The 13,003-nt window shown below is 41.3% G+C and overlaps 1 protein-coding gene across 2 annotated transcripts in view; it reads left to right on the top strand.

Annotated features, from left to right (window-relative positions):
- The first annotated feature begins 3,983 nt into the window (after nucleotides 1-3,983).
- Nucleotides 3,984-13,003, top strand: part of ankrd44 (ankyrin repeat domain 44) — a 35,147-nt gene continuing 26,127 nt past the window's right edge. For both annotated transcript variants that reach the window (XM_063498312.1, XM_063498313.1), the window contains exon 1: nucleotides 3,984-4,547. In XM_063498312.1, the coding sequence (XP_063354382.1) occupies nucleotides 4,521-4,547 (27 nt within the window). In that variant the 5' untranslated portion in view covers nucleotides 3,984-4,520. The remainder of the gene's footprint in view (nucleotides 4,548-13,003) is intronic.

Genomic DNA, 13,003 nt, shown 5'->3' with positions numbered 1-13,003 from the left:
TAAAGCGGAACACTCTTCTGTGTTTAGATAAATGGTAAAAAATGGTAAATGGCCTGTATTTGTATAGCGCTTTACTTAGTCCCTAAGGACCCCAAAGCGCTTTACACTACATTCAGTCATCCACCCATTCACACACTGGTGATGGGAAGCTACATTGTAGCCACAGCCGCCCTGGGGCGCACTGACAGAGGTGAGGCTGCTGGACACTGGCGCCACCGGGCCCTCTGACCACCACCAGTAGGCAACGGGTGAAGTGTCTTGCCCAAGGACAGAATGACCGAGACTGTCGGAGCCGGGGCTCGAACCGGCAACTTTACAATTACAAGACGAACTGCCAACTCTTGAGCCACGATTGCCCCACGATAAACTGAACTTTGAAATTAGTTTCTGGAAATCATGAACCCGGCATCCTCCACACTAAAGAGTAGTCTGACCACCTGGCTTGTTATCATTGCTCAGTTCCATCTGGAAACTTAGAGGATGTCTGTAATGCTAAAAGGTATATACTGGTTTTAGAGAAAGATATAATCCCATCCATATCACATACTTTTCATTGAAGGCCTCAGATATTTCAGAAAGATGATGCTAAACTGCATACTTCAGCTTTTCCAATGACTTTATAGCAGAAGAGTCAGGACTGTTGAGCAGCCACAATCTAATATGAGACAAGAATCGGACTGCTGTTAAACAAAGAGGGGTTGCTACACAGTGATTTTTCCCCCCTCCAATTAAACATCCAACATATTTTCTCTGTTCTTTTGTGCACAAATATGGTTTTATGAGATTTGCAAATCATTGCTGCATGTATGTACATTTACATGGTATATTCTACCTAAAAAAATATTGCATTTGGCTAAAATTAGAATAATATAGGCCTGATTTTTGTGTTGTCTTATGCAACAGTTATGGAAGTGACTGATATGATCACATATTTTGCTGTATCAGCTTCTGAATGTCAGGATTTGCTAACACATTTGTCCATAAATTAAAGGTCTCGCTTTGGCTAAATTTTTCATTGGACTACAAAAAGACTTGTGTCGTTATTATTTACCCTACGAGAACCATCCAGAGTCTATTGAGACATTTCTCTGTGAGCAAAAGTTCAAGAGACAGCACAGCACCGTACTTCCTTCAGTTTCCTTCCATTACAACCTTTAGAACGCACAACTAACAGAGTAAACTATGAAGAAATGCATGAAAACTACACAGACTGTGTACTTGTACTGTGGCTTCTTAACTTCCTTACTGGGACAAAAAAGTCAGTCCCCAAAAGGTAGATGGTTATATTTTAGGGGGAATATTTATCTTAAGTTTAGGTTTGGAAATATTCAGGATAATAATGTAAGTCATAAGTTAAGTATTGCTCTCTAAAACTTCCTTGTAGGGACAAAAAAAAGTCTACATGAGTTAAATCACAATGTTTTAGGGTAAAGACTTGGTTTAAAGTTTAGTCTAACCCAGCCATGGCTGGGCCACAAGCCAGCGTACTCACTGTTCATAAACTATGTTTGTTGCAGACAATGGAAGAAGAAGAAAAGGGAAAGGCATCTTCAGAGGCGAGAGAGAAGGAAAGGCAGGAGTTTGGGGTTGAGAGTTGGGTCTTTAAATGTAGGGACTGTGATCGGCAAAGGAAGAGAGCTGGATGACACGATGGAAAGAAGGAAAGATAGATATATGACTTGCACAGACCAGGTGTAAGAGAAGCAAAGCCAGGAGCAGTGGGGGTCAGTGCACTAAAGGTTGGATTTCAGGTAGAAAAGAAAGGAATTCTGGAGTAAGTTGGGTGATGTATAAGAAAGTAGGAAGGTGCACACAGGTGGAGTACTTCTACTACAGAAAGTGCAATCCGAAAAACATATGAGACTGCAAGGTGGTGTCAGGGGAGAATGTAGGCAGGAAGTGAGATGACTTCGAAAACCAAGAAGAAGTGAGTGAAGTCAGAGCCAAGGGTTAAATTGTGGAAGCTGAAGAGGGACGAATGCTGCAGGGAGGCTCTGGGAGGTAGGGAAGACTTATCAGGTAACTGGGAAAGTACAGGTATAGTGCTGAGGGAAACCGTCAAGAAGGTGTTTGGTGTTTCCTCTGGACAGAAAAAAGAAGACAAGAAGGCTTGGTGGTGGAATGAAGAAGTAAAATATTCAAAGACAGAGATTAGCAAAGAAAATGTGAAGGAAAATGAAGACGGGAGTACCGGAAGTCTAGTCGTGCAGCAGAGAGTTGAGCTGGCAAAGGAAAAGTCTTATAATGAGGATGAAAAGTGGAAAAAGAATTTGTCTGGTGCCAATTTAGCTTACTGCTCGAGCAGGTGAGCACATACCATATAGCTGAAATGTGCTGCATGTCTTCCTCTGGTCTGGCTTTTCTGTCTGCTATAAAATACTGAATAAAGGCAAAAAGCCCAACAACAAATCTTAAACAACAGGGTCGTCCACCCTGTTGTTACAAGCCAGTCTGTCCCTGAGAGAGAGATTTTACTTAGGGATCCAGACTTGAGACTGGAGCAGCCAGGATCGGACCACCAAGGTCCCTGTACACCAGGAGTGTGTAAAATGTTCACCACAACTGTAGAGCAGAAGAGAGGTGATGAACAGTGAGCAGCAGAATGGCTTTGTGCTAAGAAAGTGCACTACAGATGTGATGTTTGCTTTGAGGGTGTTAATAGAGAAGTGTAGAGGTCAGGAGTTGCACTGTGACTGTCAATTCTTTGTGGATCTTGAGAAAGAGGAACTGTAGAAATGCACGAGGAAGTCAGGACAGCAAGACAGTGGTGAGATGTCTGGAAGGAGTGACAGAGGTGTTCAAAGTGGGGGTGGGATTACATCAGGGATTGGCTCTGAGCCCCTTCTTGTTCACAGTGGCAATGGACAGGTTGATGATGATGGCAGCCAGGATGTTTGCAGAGTAGGAAGCAGGTGGAGGAGAGTATGGAGAGGTGGAGGTATGCACTGGAGAGAAGAGGAATGAAAGTTAGTAAAAGCAAGACAGAACACATATGTGTGAATGAGAGATAGACCAGTGAAAAGATGAACATGCAAGGACTACAGAGAGTGAAGGTAAATGAGTTTAAATACCCGGGGTCAACCATCAGAACCAACGGACAGCACACAAAGATCTGGATCAGGGCAGATAGCTGCCGCTCCCTGTGCCTGGTTCTGCCGGAGCTTTGTTCCTGTTAAAAACTTTTCCTTCCCACTGTCGCCAAGTGCTTCTCAAAGGAGGAATTTGATTGCTGGGGTTTTCTTAGTATTATTGTAGGGTCTTTGCCTTAAAGACCACAGCTTCTTGAGGTGACTTCTGTTGCGATTTTGGTGCTCTACAAATAAAAGTGAAATGAACTGAATAGAAGAGAGTGCAAACAAAGTGGAGTGGGTGAAGATGAATGTGAAAGGGAACGTTTACAAGATGGTAGTGAGACCTGCTACCATGTAGTGTGTTTTGGAGACTGTAGCACTAACAAAAAGATGGGAAGTCAAGCTGGACGTGGCAGAGCTGAAGATGTTAACGTTTTCATCTCAGTATGACCAGGATTAGAAATTAGTACATCGGAGGGACCGTTTAGATTGAGCATTTTGGAGACAGCGTTAGAGGCAAGCCTGAGATGGTATGAACATGTGCAGAGGATGGATAGCAGATGTTGAATATGGAGCTCCCAGGCAGGATGGATGGATTAAACTGGTTTTAGTCCACAAAGAACAATCTGCTCTATCTACATGGTGCTTGATGTCTGCCTATCTTATCAGAAATGACATTTGTCACTTGAAGTGGGACTAATTCATGAACAAATATCTGGAATGAAAATTACACTAAATCTTTATATAACCTACATCACTGCAGTGATCACAGCCATCTCTCTTTACACGCATTCATTTTTCATGCTTTGTGTTACTTATTTTTGGATCGTGTAACTGCGTTTCGGCCTCTCTCTGTATCCAGTGGATGGCAGCAGCGAGGGGTATTCTGCTTGTTGTTGATGCTGAGGAAGCTTCTCCTCCACTTCTGCATCTAAAGAGACAAGCACGAACTTCCTGTGTGATCTCCGTTCAGCTGACTTCACCCTGGCTGCCTCTCTGGGAGGCTTACAGGCTGTGCAGTCCGGGGGATAGAGAGCCTTCTGTGGGTGGTGTACAGCTCGCAGAGACGCTTGGAATATTCTTGCAGAAGCATCAACAGAAGATCAGCAGCAGCAGCCATAAATGTGGATTGTTTACACCGGTCGGTCGAGCCGTTCCTGCTTCCCCGCCTCCCAGCGACTCCGAGCGGCCGACTGTGCTCAGCAGCGTAGCCGCAGATAGCGTCAGTGGAACGGGGCTGATGGCCCTGGTGCTCGGCCCGGCCTCCATCACCCTCAGCGTCTGCCCGTGAGACTCCTAGAGAGCTACAAAGCCACACCGCTACATCTAGTCGCCTCAAGTCCCGTGGGAAGAGCGGAGAAAGGAGAGGCGGAGCGGGGCTCAGCATCGCACCGTGCATGGTGCTGCGGTGTCGGAGGGAGTGGATGTGCAGCCAGAGCTGACCCAGAGATGGCTGTTCTCAAACTGGCCGACCAGGTAGGACCAGCTAGCCAGTTAGCTTAGCTTCCAGACCTGCAGAAGCACAGTATTTCTCCTCCTGTGTGGTAGGAAAGTGTTTCAGTAGCACATGTTGTGCTATTTAGTTTTATACAGCCTAGAAAATAATAAAATAGATTCCTTCCCTACAGATTGGGCACATGACTCTATCAATAAATTAGCATAACACTAAAAAAAGAAAATGGCCTTATTATTTGTTGTAAATGTCGTTAAAATGGTGAAAGCTCATCTGTCTCACATTTCCTGTTCTGTTTCCTCCTGTAAGCTTTTAATGTCTTCAGTAACTACTGTGTTGAAGTCAAAGTACCCGAGTATTTCCCAGGGAAGGCCCCTAAGTTTGAAAATAATACTTTCAAGCTTTTTATTCTTGGACTTTGCTAAAATAGACTCGCACAGTTCACAGTTTTAAGTATGGATAGCTGACTCTTTATGCATCCTCTCAGTGCAACCTGTCTGAATCAGGCTGCTTCAGCTCCTTCCTCTTTAAGGTCCCCTCCCTAAAAGTCCGCCTTCAAACCCATTGGCCAGTTTCTGAAATCCTGCAGAGTAGTAACACTCAGCCCGTGTAAATTGTATTGCTTCTACTTCTGGGCCATCTTTTGCCCATGAGATGACATTTAAAATCTTTTAAAAACACTCATATAAAATGTGCATTTTATATGAGTGCATATTAATCCCGTGCAATTAATCTGTAACTGACTTATTAAACTTGCTTTTTGGTAAAAATGACCGCAAAAGTATGTCTTTTGTTCTTATAGATCCTGCTTTTCTTCTTATATAGTGCTTTTCTACACTGTTCAGTGGTAAACTGTGAAGTAATGAACTAGCTGATAATCAGAAGCTATTGTGCTCTGTAATTAACACTCTAAAGTATCCCAGTCTAACAGTCTTCAAATGTCTTTCTTTGTTAAACCACAAAATATAAAGTTGTCTTTGAAAAAGCTAAAATCTTCGTTCAGTGGGTATTGTTTTAAAATTTTTCTTAAATTATTTTTCTGTTTATTAACTGATTGTTTCACCTTGAACATGTGGAAGAGGAGCTTAGAGAATATTTTACTTTGAAGGAGATTTAATCAGACAATTTTTATGTAGAATTCTGGCTGAAATATTTACTTGATTAATTATTCAGTATAATATTAAAATGATTTTAACCTGTCCATTTTTTGAAACTCAATTTTTCAACCACAGTTTTGCTTTTTTTTCTTTTTTGTTTGAATTTAAAGTACACAGACTAAATTTGAGGTTTGAATTATTGGTTGAAGTCATTCACAGCTATCAGTTTGGCCCTTGTTAATTTCAAGATATCAACAAATCGAGCAATCAGTCAGTTAATCAAAGCCGTAGTCGTCCTCTGAATAGCCTATAATAGTTGTCCTGCAATGAGTACGTTTAATTTTAATACTTCAAATAAAATGAATGTAATCGTTTTTAATGAGCTAAAAATGTATTCGATAACTTTTCTTTGTAACAGAGCAGTATTGAGAGATCTGGATACTTTTCCTCCAAACTCAACAATGAAAATGTTAAAAATGCTTATTGGCTGTATGTCAGCAGTGCTGTAATGTTTCAGACTTCTCGTGAAGGACCTCCAAAATGACCTCCAACTCAAAAAATTCAAATTGTCCCAAGGAGACATACTTGACATGATGTGTACAGCACTCTTCAGCAGAGGTTGAAAAATAAGAATTTTTATTTAAACAAGTCATAAACAAGCAGCCCTAAAGGTGTTCAGAGAAATATAAATTTGAACATTTACATTTAAAACTCGGGCACAGTCTGCAGCTGTTATGTTACTTTACAGTCACACACACTGGTTAAAAAGTACAATGAGACAAACTGCTACAAAAAGAATCACAAAAGTGACAAAGAAACACTTAAAGGCTACAAAGAAACTTGTAACAGCTACAGGACACAATATTGCTATAAAGAGACACTTACTGGCTACAAAGAGATAGTTGTTGATAACAAAGACACACAACAGCTACAAATAGACACATGATGGCTGCACATAGACAACCAGCTACATATGGGCACAAAATGAAGAGATACACAGTGACTACAAAGATCTCTCTGTGAGCAGCAGCACAGACACACACCTCTCTGAGCAGATGTGAGCATGAAAGTGTAAAAGTACATGATTTTGTAAATAAAAATATAAAAGCAACACCGCCTATTAAAACAGGACTTTGAGAATCACGACCCTCAGAGGTCCTTCCTAATCTCACATTAAGATTTTTTTTCAAAGTTAACCGACTCAGCATCTCTCTGCAGAGCTCTCATGTGGCCATGTGAGATATGTCTTGAGGGAAACAAGAGCTGCTGTCAGAGTGTGTGTGTCTGTGTGTATGACCTAGAAGTGTAGCACTTCCTGTTATTTTCAGACATGCTGATGATGCCTGATAACTGGATGCCTCAGACTTTTTTTTTTCATCACGGGCTTATCAACAGTGGGTACCATAATAATCCCACTGCTGTAACGTCTCTTTTAACTGGTGATCTGCTGAATTGATTCCGAGGTTGACGTCATGTCTAAAATTCCTCAGATGTGTTTGTGAATAAACATCAACTTTTCATGTGCTTTTTTTTTCTCTCTCGTTTTTTGTGCATGCGTGGTAATGAAAGACTCTGTGGGGTAAAAAAAACTCATCGGCAGAACGCAAAGGAAGTACAGGAAGTCGTTGACTTCTGACTTTCTGCCAAAGCACAGTTATGTGTCTGTTGTAGATGTGCACACGATTTGAAGCAGGTAAAATATTGAGACCTCTTTAAAAATGACTGCAAACAGAAGTAAATGGGAACGATTTTGTCCTTTTCAAATACGTAATTGTTCGTGTTAAACTCAACTTTTAAAACGTTCTCAACTTTCTTTATAATTAGCCCCAAACCATAGGATTGTCTTTACAAAGCTGAATAGTGGATCATGTTCAGGAAATTACAAGGAACGTTTCCAGGTAATTACAAGGACAAAACACAACTTGTTACGCTTTCACTGTTTGAGGAAGTCTGAAGTGTGCCACTGAGCCTGAGGAGAAGAGACTGAGCCAGTAAGAGGCCTGTTACCTCAGGCATCAGCGGAAATTAAGGCATTGTTGCAGAGCACATATATTTCAGGTTAGCCTGCTTGTGTGTTTGGAGGATGCCAGTAGAATGAAAACATTGGTAATCAGATGCAGGATGTTTGTGCAGTATAAGGAGGAGAGAGGATTGTACTGCACCGGCCCAGAACCTCAGGTTCTAATAGCTGGTTCCACTCGGTTCTTGTTCACAATTAGTAAAATCAGTGCTCAGAAATTCCCCCCAAAAAACACATGCACATAAAGCATGTTGATCGACTGAATGCTAATGACCCAGCTTGCTTTTAGAAGCAGCACTCCATTAGCTTAAACAGGATAGCATAAGCCAAAACATGTTAATGGTAGCTGATTGATGAATCTAAACTGGACAACATTAGTACATTAGTGAATGTAGGAATATTGGTGTTTGTGAGATTTGTGTGCATAATTGGAATGTCACAGTTCACATACAGCAAAAGCTACTTAAAAAGTTACAAGCAGCTTCCAGGTCACCTTATGAACCGTAGCTGAGTTAACCAAAACCATAGACACAACGTCACCCATTGGTTGGTGAAATCTGTTTCGATGTCTCAAGATGAGTGTTTCTGCTGTTGCAAAGAAATGGACGTACCAAGGATGAGCAGGTTTGACTGTGAAATTGCGTGCTCATTGGTTAATGACTCCTTATTGACAGCTTGTTACCCATGAGTGTGCGGTTTCTTCCCATTGATAATCCTCGATTTTGAATCATGGTACGAACAAGATTTTCAAAAAAGATCTTTTTCATCAGTATGATCAAAAATGAGTGAGTGAGCCATTTTCTTGTAGACTTGAAGTCGTCTTGCAACCACGTCTTTGGCCTTCACGTGTAATTTAGGTTTAAGGAACTTCCATCTTGGTTTCATTTTTGCACGTCCAACAAATAAAGCTCAGTGAATTTCCACATCTTCTGCTGTTTATGGCCCAAACAGGGTTCTTATTAATTACTGATTTAGACCAAAGAAAAATAAGGTCAGGTGCTTTCATAAATGTTAAGCTAACATTAGCCTTTGACAGCATTGCTACTCCACAAACAACAATGGCTCCTGACTAGTTACTAGTGTTAAAAACATCTCCCGCATCACTGTAACCTGTTGTTAAATCCAGGCTTTGTAGAGGATTACACCAGGTGTAGATGTCATAAAACAGTAACATTTAAAGAGATTAACATTGTCTTTTGTTTTTAATTTTAGTGAACAGAGAACCTTTAATGTATTTATTACAGAGTCATATGTGTTCTGCAGTCTCATTGGTTGCACACCTCAAAGTTGAGATAGGTTTATATTGGGACATGCCTACTTCAAGGCACTAGTGGTTTTTTTTTTTTTGCCTGTAGTCACTTGAAACTGCTGAACGTCACTGACTTTCTTTGGTCTGTAGTCACCACACTGCTGCAAATCTCTTCCTTTGTAGATGCAGCTTGACAGTACTTGCATTTTTTGACTTTGTTCCTCTTTAACTTATCCCTCATCCTCTACTCATTTGCTAAATATCCCCATACGTGATCCTTGCGTCTGTATACCAGTAAGTTTAAATACTTTTGGAAAAAGGCATGAAAACAACTTCTGTGCTGATTTCATTACATAACATTTTCCAAGTGAGTTGAGAACATGACCTTTTTAGGGACAGAATAGTCATTAACAGAAATCAGCACATACTTGGAAAAAAGTAGTAAAAATATTCATCAGTTTTCAGAGTTACTGCAAAAATTTTCTTCTAGTAGCTCTCGATTTCTCTGATATATAGAGTTTGGGCGTTTTAAACAGTTGACACACTTGAACTTGAGAATAGAAGAAGTGTGACTCTGATTTGAAATATATAATTATTAGATCCTTAACACAAAAAGGCATATGTTATGGCCAAATACGTTTGGCTGTTACCGGCAGGCTGACACTGCACGTTGAAGAGCATTTTCTCATCGTTATTGGTTACTAATGGGATGTTGGTCACACTGGTTCTGCCTTAAGGCTAATGGGAAGTGTGTGTGTGTGTGTGTGTGTGTGTGTGTGTGTGTTTGTGTTTGCGTGCGTGAATGTGTGCAAGCTGCAATAATGAGCTCCTGTGTTTGAAATAGCCTGTGGGGATGATATACCAGGAAGACTAGTGCAGAAAGCCAAGTCCTGATGTCATTTCCTGTCTAAACCTGTTTTCCTCAAGCTTCAGTGCATTTCTCACTTAGCATTTCTCTGAGTTATTGGATTTATTTACTAGAGTTCCCAACAGAGGACACTAGCTTTTCTACTAAGGTATTCCCCTGACACATCCTATGAATCGTTGCCTTCTTGTGGCAGTACCAGCCAACTCCTGAGAGATGCCAGCTGAGTGTTTTTCTTACAGTCACTAAGCATCGAGCTAAATATGCCTATAATCCTGACTCCATCACTGCAATTTTGTGAGTGTGGGAACGAGCATAGATGAGCTTATTTGCATTATTGTGTGACTCTGTCGGTGTTACACATTAGATCTGATCTGAACTAGCAGCTTTAAACATTAGTGTGGTAGAAAAGCAACTCCTGTGTACTGCAAGTAAAAGTAACAGCTACAGTCCTGCGACATGCTGCGCACACGTGTCTGCCTTCACTCTCAGCAGTGAGTGAGATGATGGATGCTGCAGCAAAATTACATTCAGGGGAATGAAACAGTCAGATGAGGAAGAAGTGTTGTGGCGTGCTGTATTTTTAAAGCAGAAGTGAAAAACTTCTCTGTGGTTGGTTCCTCTCTCAGGTTTCTGAGAAGGAGAGACTGTGTAACAGGAAGTGAGGCAGGAGTAGCAGAAACGCACAGGAAGTGAAGTGAGGCCTCCCTCTGCTCAGCCTGGTTCATAAATAACACAATGAGCACAATCTACACATCATCTACATTTCGGTTTCAATTTTGCAAATTTTTAAATTGAGGCATTTTGACTATATTTCTAATTTGTCTGTGAAGGTTCTCAGTCATCCAGGTCATTGTAGTCTAAGGAGCTTGGAAAGAAAAGCGTCTGGACTTCTTAAAGTTGCTTGAAGACGTTTCACCTCTCATCCGAGAAGCTTCTTCAGTTCTAAGGTCAAATGGCCGAAGATCAGACACCAGCGAGGGAGGATAAGAAAGACAGACGCAACAACGTTGTCATCCCCTATGTAGCCGGTGTATCAGAGAAACTCAGGAGAGTTTTCTCCAAGCACGACATCCCAGTGTACTTCAGACCCAGCAACACACTCAGACAGAAACTGGTTCACCCGAAAGACAAAACTCCAAAACACAGACTTAACAACGTGGTGTATGCTGTACAGTGCAGCGAGGAATGCCCAGACCTCTACATTGGAGAGACCAAACAGCCACTTCACAAGCGCATGGCACAACATAGAAGAGCCACCTCCACAGGACAAGACTCAGCAGTCCATCTGCATCTTAAGGATAAAGGTCACTCTTTCGAGGATGCCAATGTTCACATTTTGGACAGAGAGGACAGATGGTTTGAAAGAGGAGTGAAAGAGGCCATCTATGTCCACTGTGAGCAACCATCTTTGAACAGAGGCGGTGGTTTACGACACCAATTGTCTGCCATCTATAATCCAGTTTTGAGATCCCTTCCCAGACACCTTAACGCCCACTCACATTCTGGGCCATCTGACCTCAGGAATTCACATGATAGGGTGGGGCCAGGTTTAACAATGAGCTCACCCGAAACCCTGGCTGATTAGGTCCCACACCCGCTTTCACACCTTGGCTCATGTGATTAAAGGATCACCAGGGGGTCCTTTGTCCCTCTTTGGGGGGATACTCCCACTGGGTTTAAATCTGGGACTCTCGGCCATTTGACCTTAGAACTGAAGAAGCTTCTCGGATGAGAGGTGAAACATCTTCAAGCAACTTTAAGAAGTCCAGACGCTTTTCTTTCCAAGCTCCTTAGACTATATTTCTAATTGTTTTTTTAGTATTTTTTTTAAGTAAAGGAGCTATATCTGTTTGTTTTCACGTTTTCAAATGGGAGCATTTGCTGTTGTCTTTAAAAAAATCATTTTCTAAAATCCTGTTACTCTTGTTCGCCAATACAAATTTGCCGCCTTCAGAATATTAATAAATTATAAAAATAACAATAAAGAAACATATTTAGATATTAATGCTTAAAAAATGTTGTAATGTAGTTGTAATATTAACCTGCTACTGATGTTGCTATGACAATGATATCATAGCAACATAACATAATAGCCTAAAAAAAGAATAGTTAGCTCCTTTGCTCGCCTGAACAAGCTAACATCACCTGCTATTTTAGCCCAAATAGTATGACACCAGTGATAACGAGTGATTGGCGTACATTAGATACAATAACCTAAACAAAAAAAAGCTAGCTGATAATTTAATAGATTAAGCAGAATGAGATAAACTGAACCTAAACTGGATACATTACCTGCAATCCTCATAGGCTAAAGTAGAAAATAGACTTTTTAAAAAGTCATGAGTTTATGTAACGTCTGTGCATAGATCGTGATTGTGTTTCAAAATTTAATTCATGCTTGTTTCAAAACAGGTTAATCGTTAACAGAAATGTAATCAGGAAAAATTATATTCCCATACTTTGCTTCCAAAGAACCAGAACTTAACTAATTTGTCAAAGTCTTCCTTCCTTCCTTCCTTTTCAGGGTTTTTTGTAGGGGCGACCGTGGCTCAGGGGGTTGGGAAGGGCACCTGTAACCGGAAGGTCGCCGGTTCGATCCCCGGCCTCTCTGTCCTGGTCGTTGTGTCCTTGGGCAAGACACTTTACCCTACCGCCTGTTGGCCAGAGGGGCCGATGGATACATTACCTGCAATCCTCATAGGCTCGGACAGTCTCGGTCGTTGTGTCCTTGGGCAAGACACTTCACCTACCGCCTACTGGTGATGGCCAGAGGGGCCGATGGTGCGATATGGCAGCCTCGCTTCTGTCAGTCTGCCCCAGGGCAGCTGTGGCTACAACTGTAGCTTGCCTCCACCAGTGTATGAATGTGAGCGCGAATGAATAATGTCATTTTAAAGCGCTTTGGGTGCCTTGAAAAGCGCTATATAAATCCAATGCATTATTATTATTATTATTATTTTCCTTCGGACACTGGTTGCTGTTTCACTTGTGAAAATTTTGATAATGGTTTAGTCATTGTTAAATCTATTTATTTATTTAATACAAACATTTAAAGAACATATTTGGCTTTAATACTGTTTAACAAAACCTGCATGAACCTGAACCTAAAAACTGGCCTTTAAGTCTGTGACATGTTGTCCCAGTTTTCTGTGTTTTTTGCATTCCTCAAAAGCCTCTGATATCTGCTGTTTGGGCCTGTATTTACCTCACCTCTCTCATCCTGAAAAGAATAATAGGGGCATCGG

The sequence above is a fragment of the Pelmatolapia mariae genome, linkage group LG16_19, assembly GCF_036321145.2.
Source record: "Pelmatolapia mariae isolate MD_Pm_ZW linkage group LG16_19, Pm_UMD_F_2, whole genome shotgun sequence".
Classification (NCBI taxonomy): Eukaryota; Metazoa; Chordata; class Actinopteri; order Cichliformes; family Cichlidae; genus Pelmatolapia; species Pelmatolapia mariae.
The sequence above is the reverse complement of the archived record's forward strand: the minus strand, read 5'-3'. Positions and strand labels throughout refer to the sequence as shown.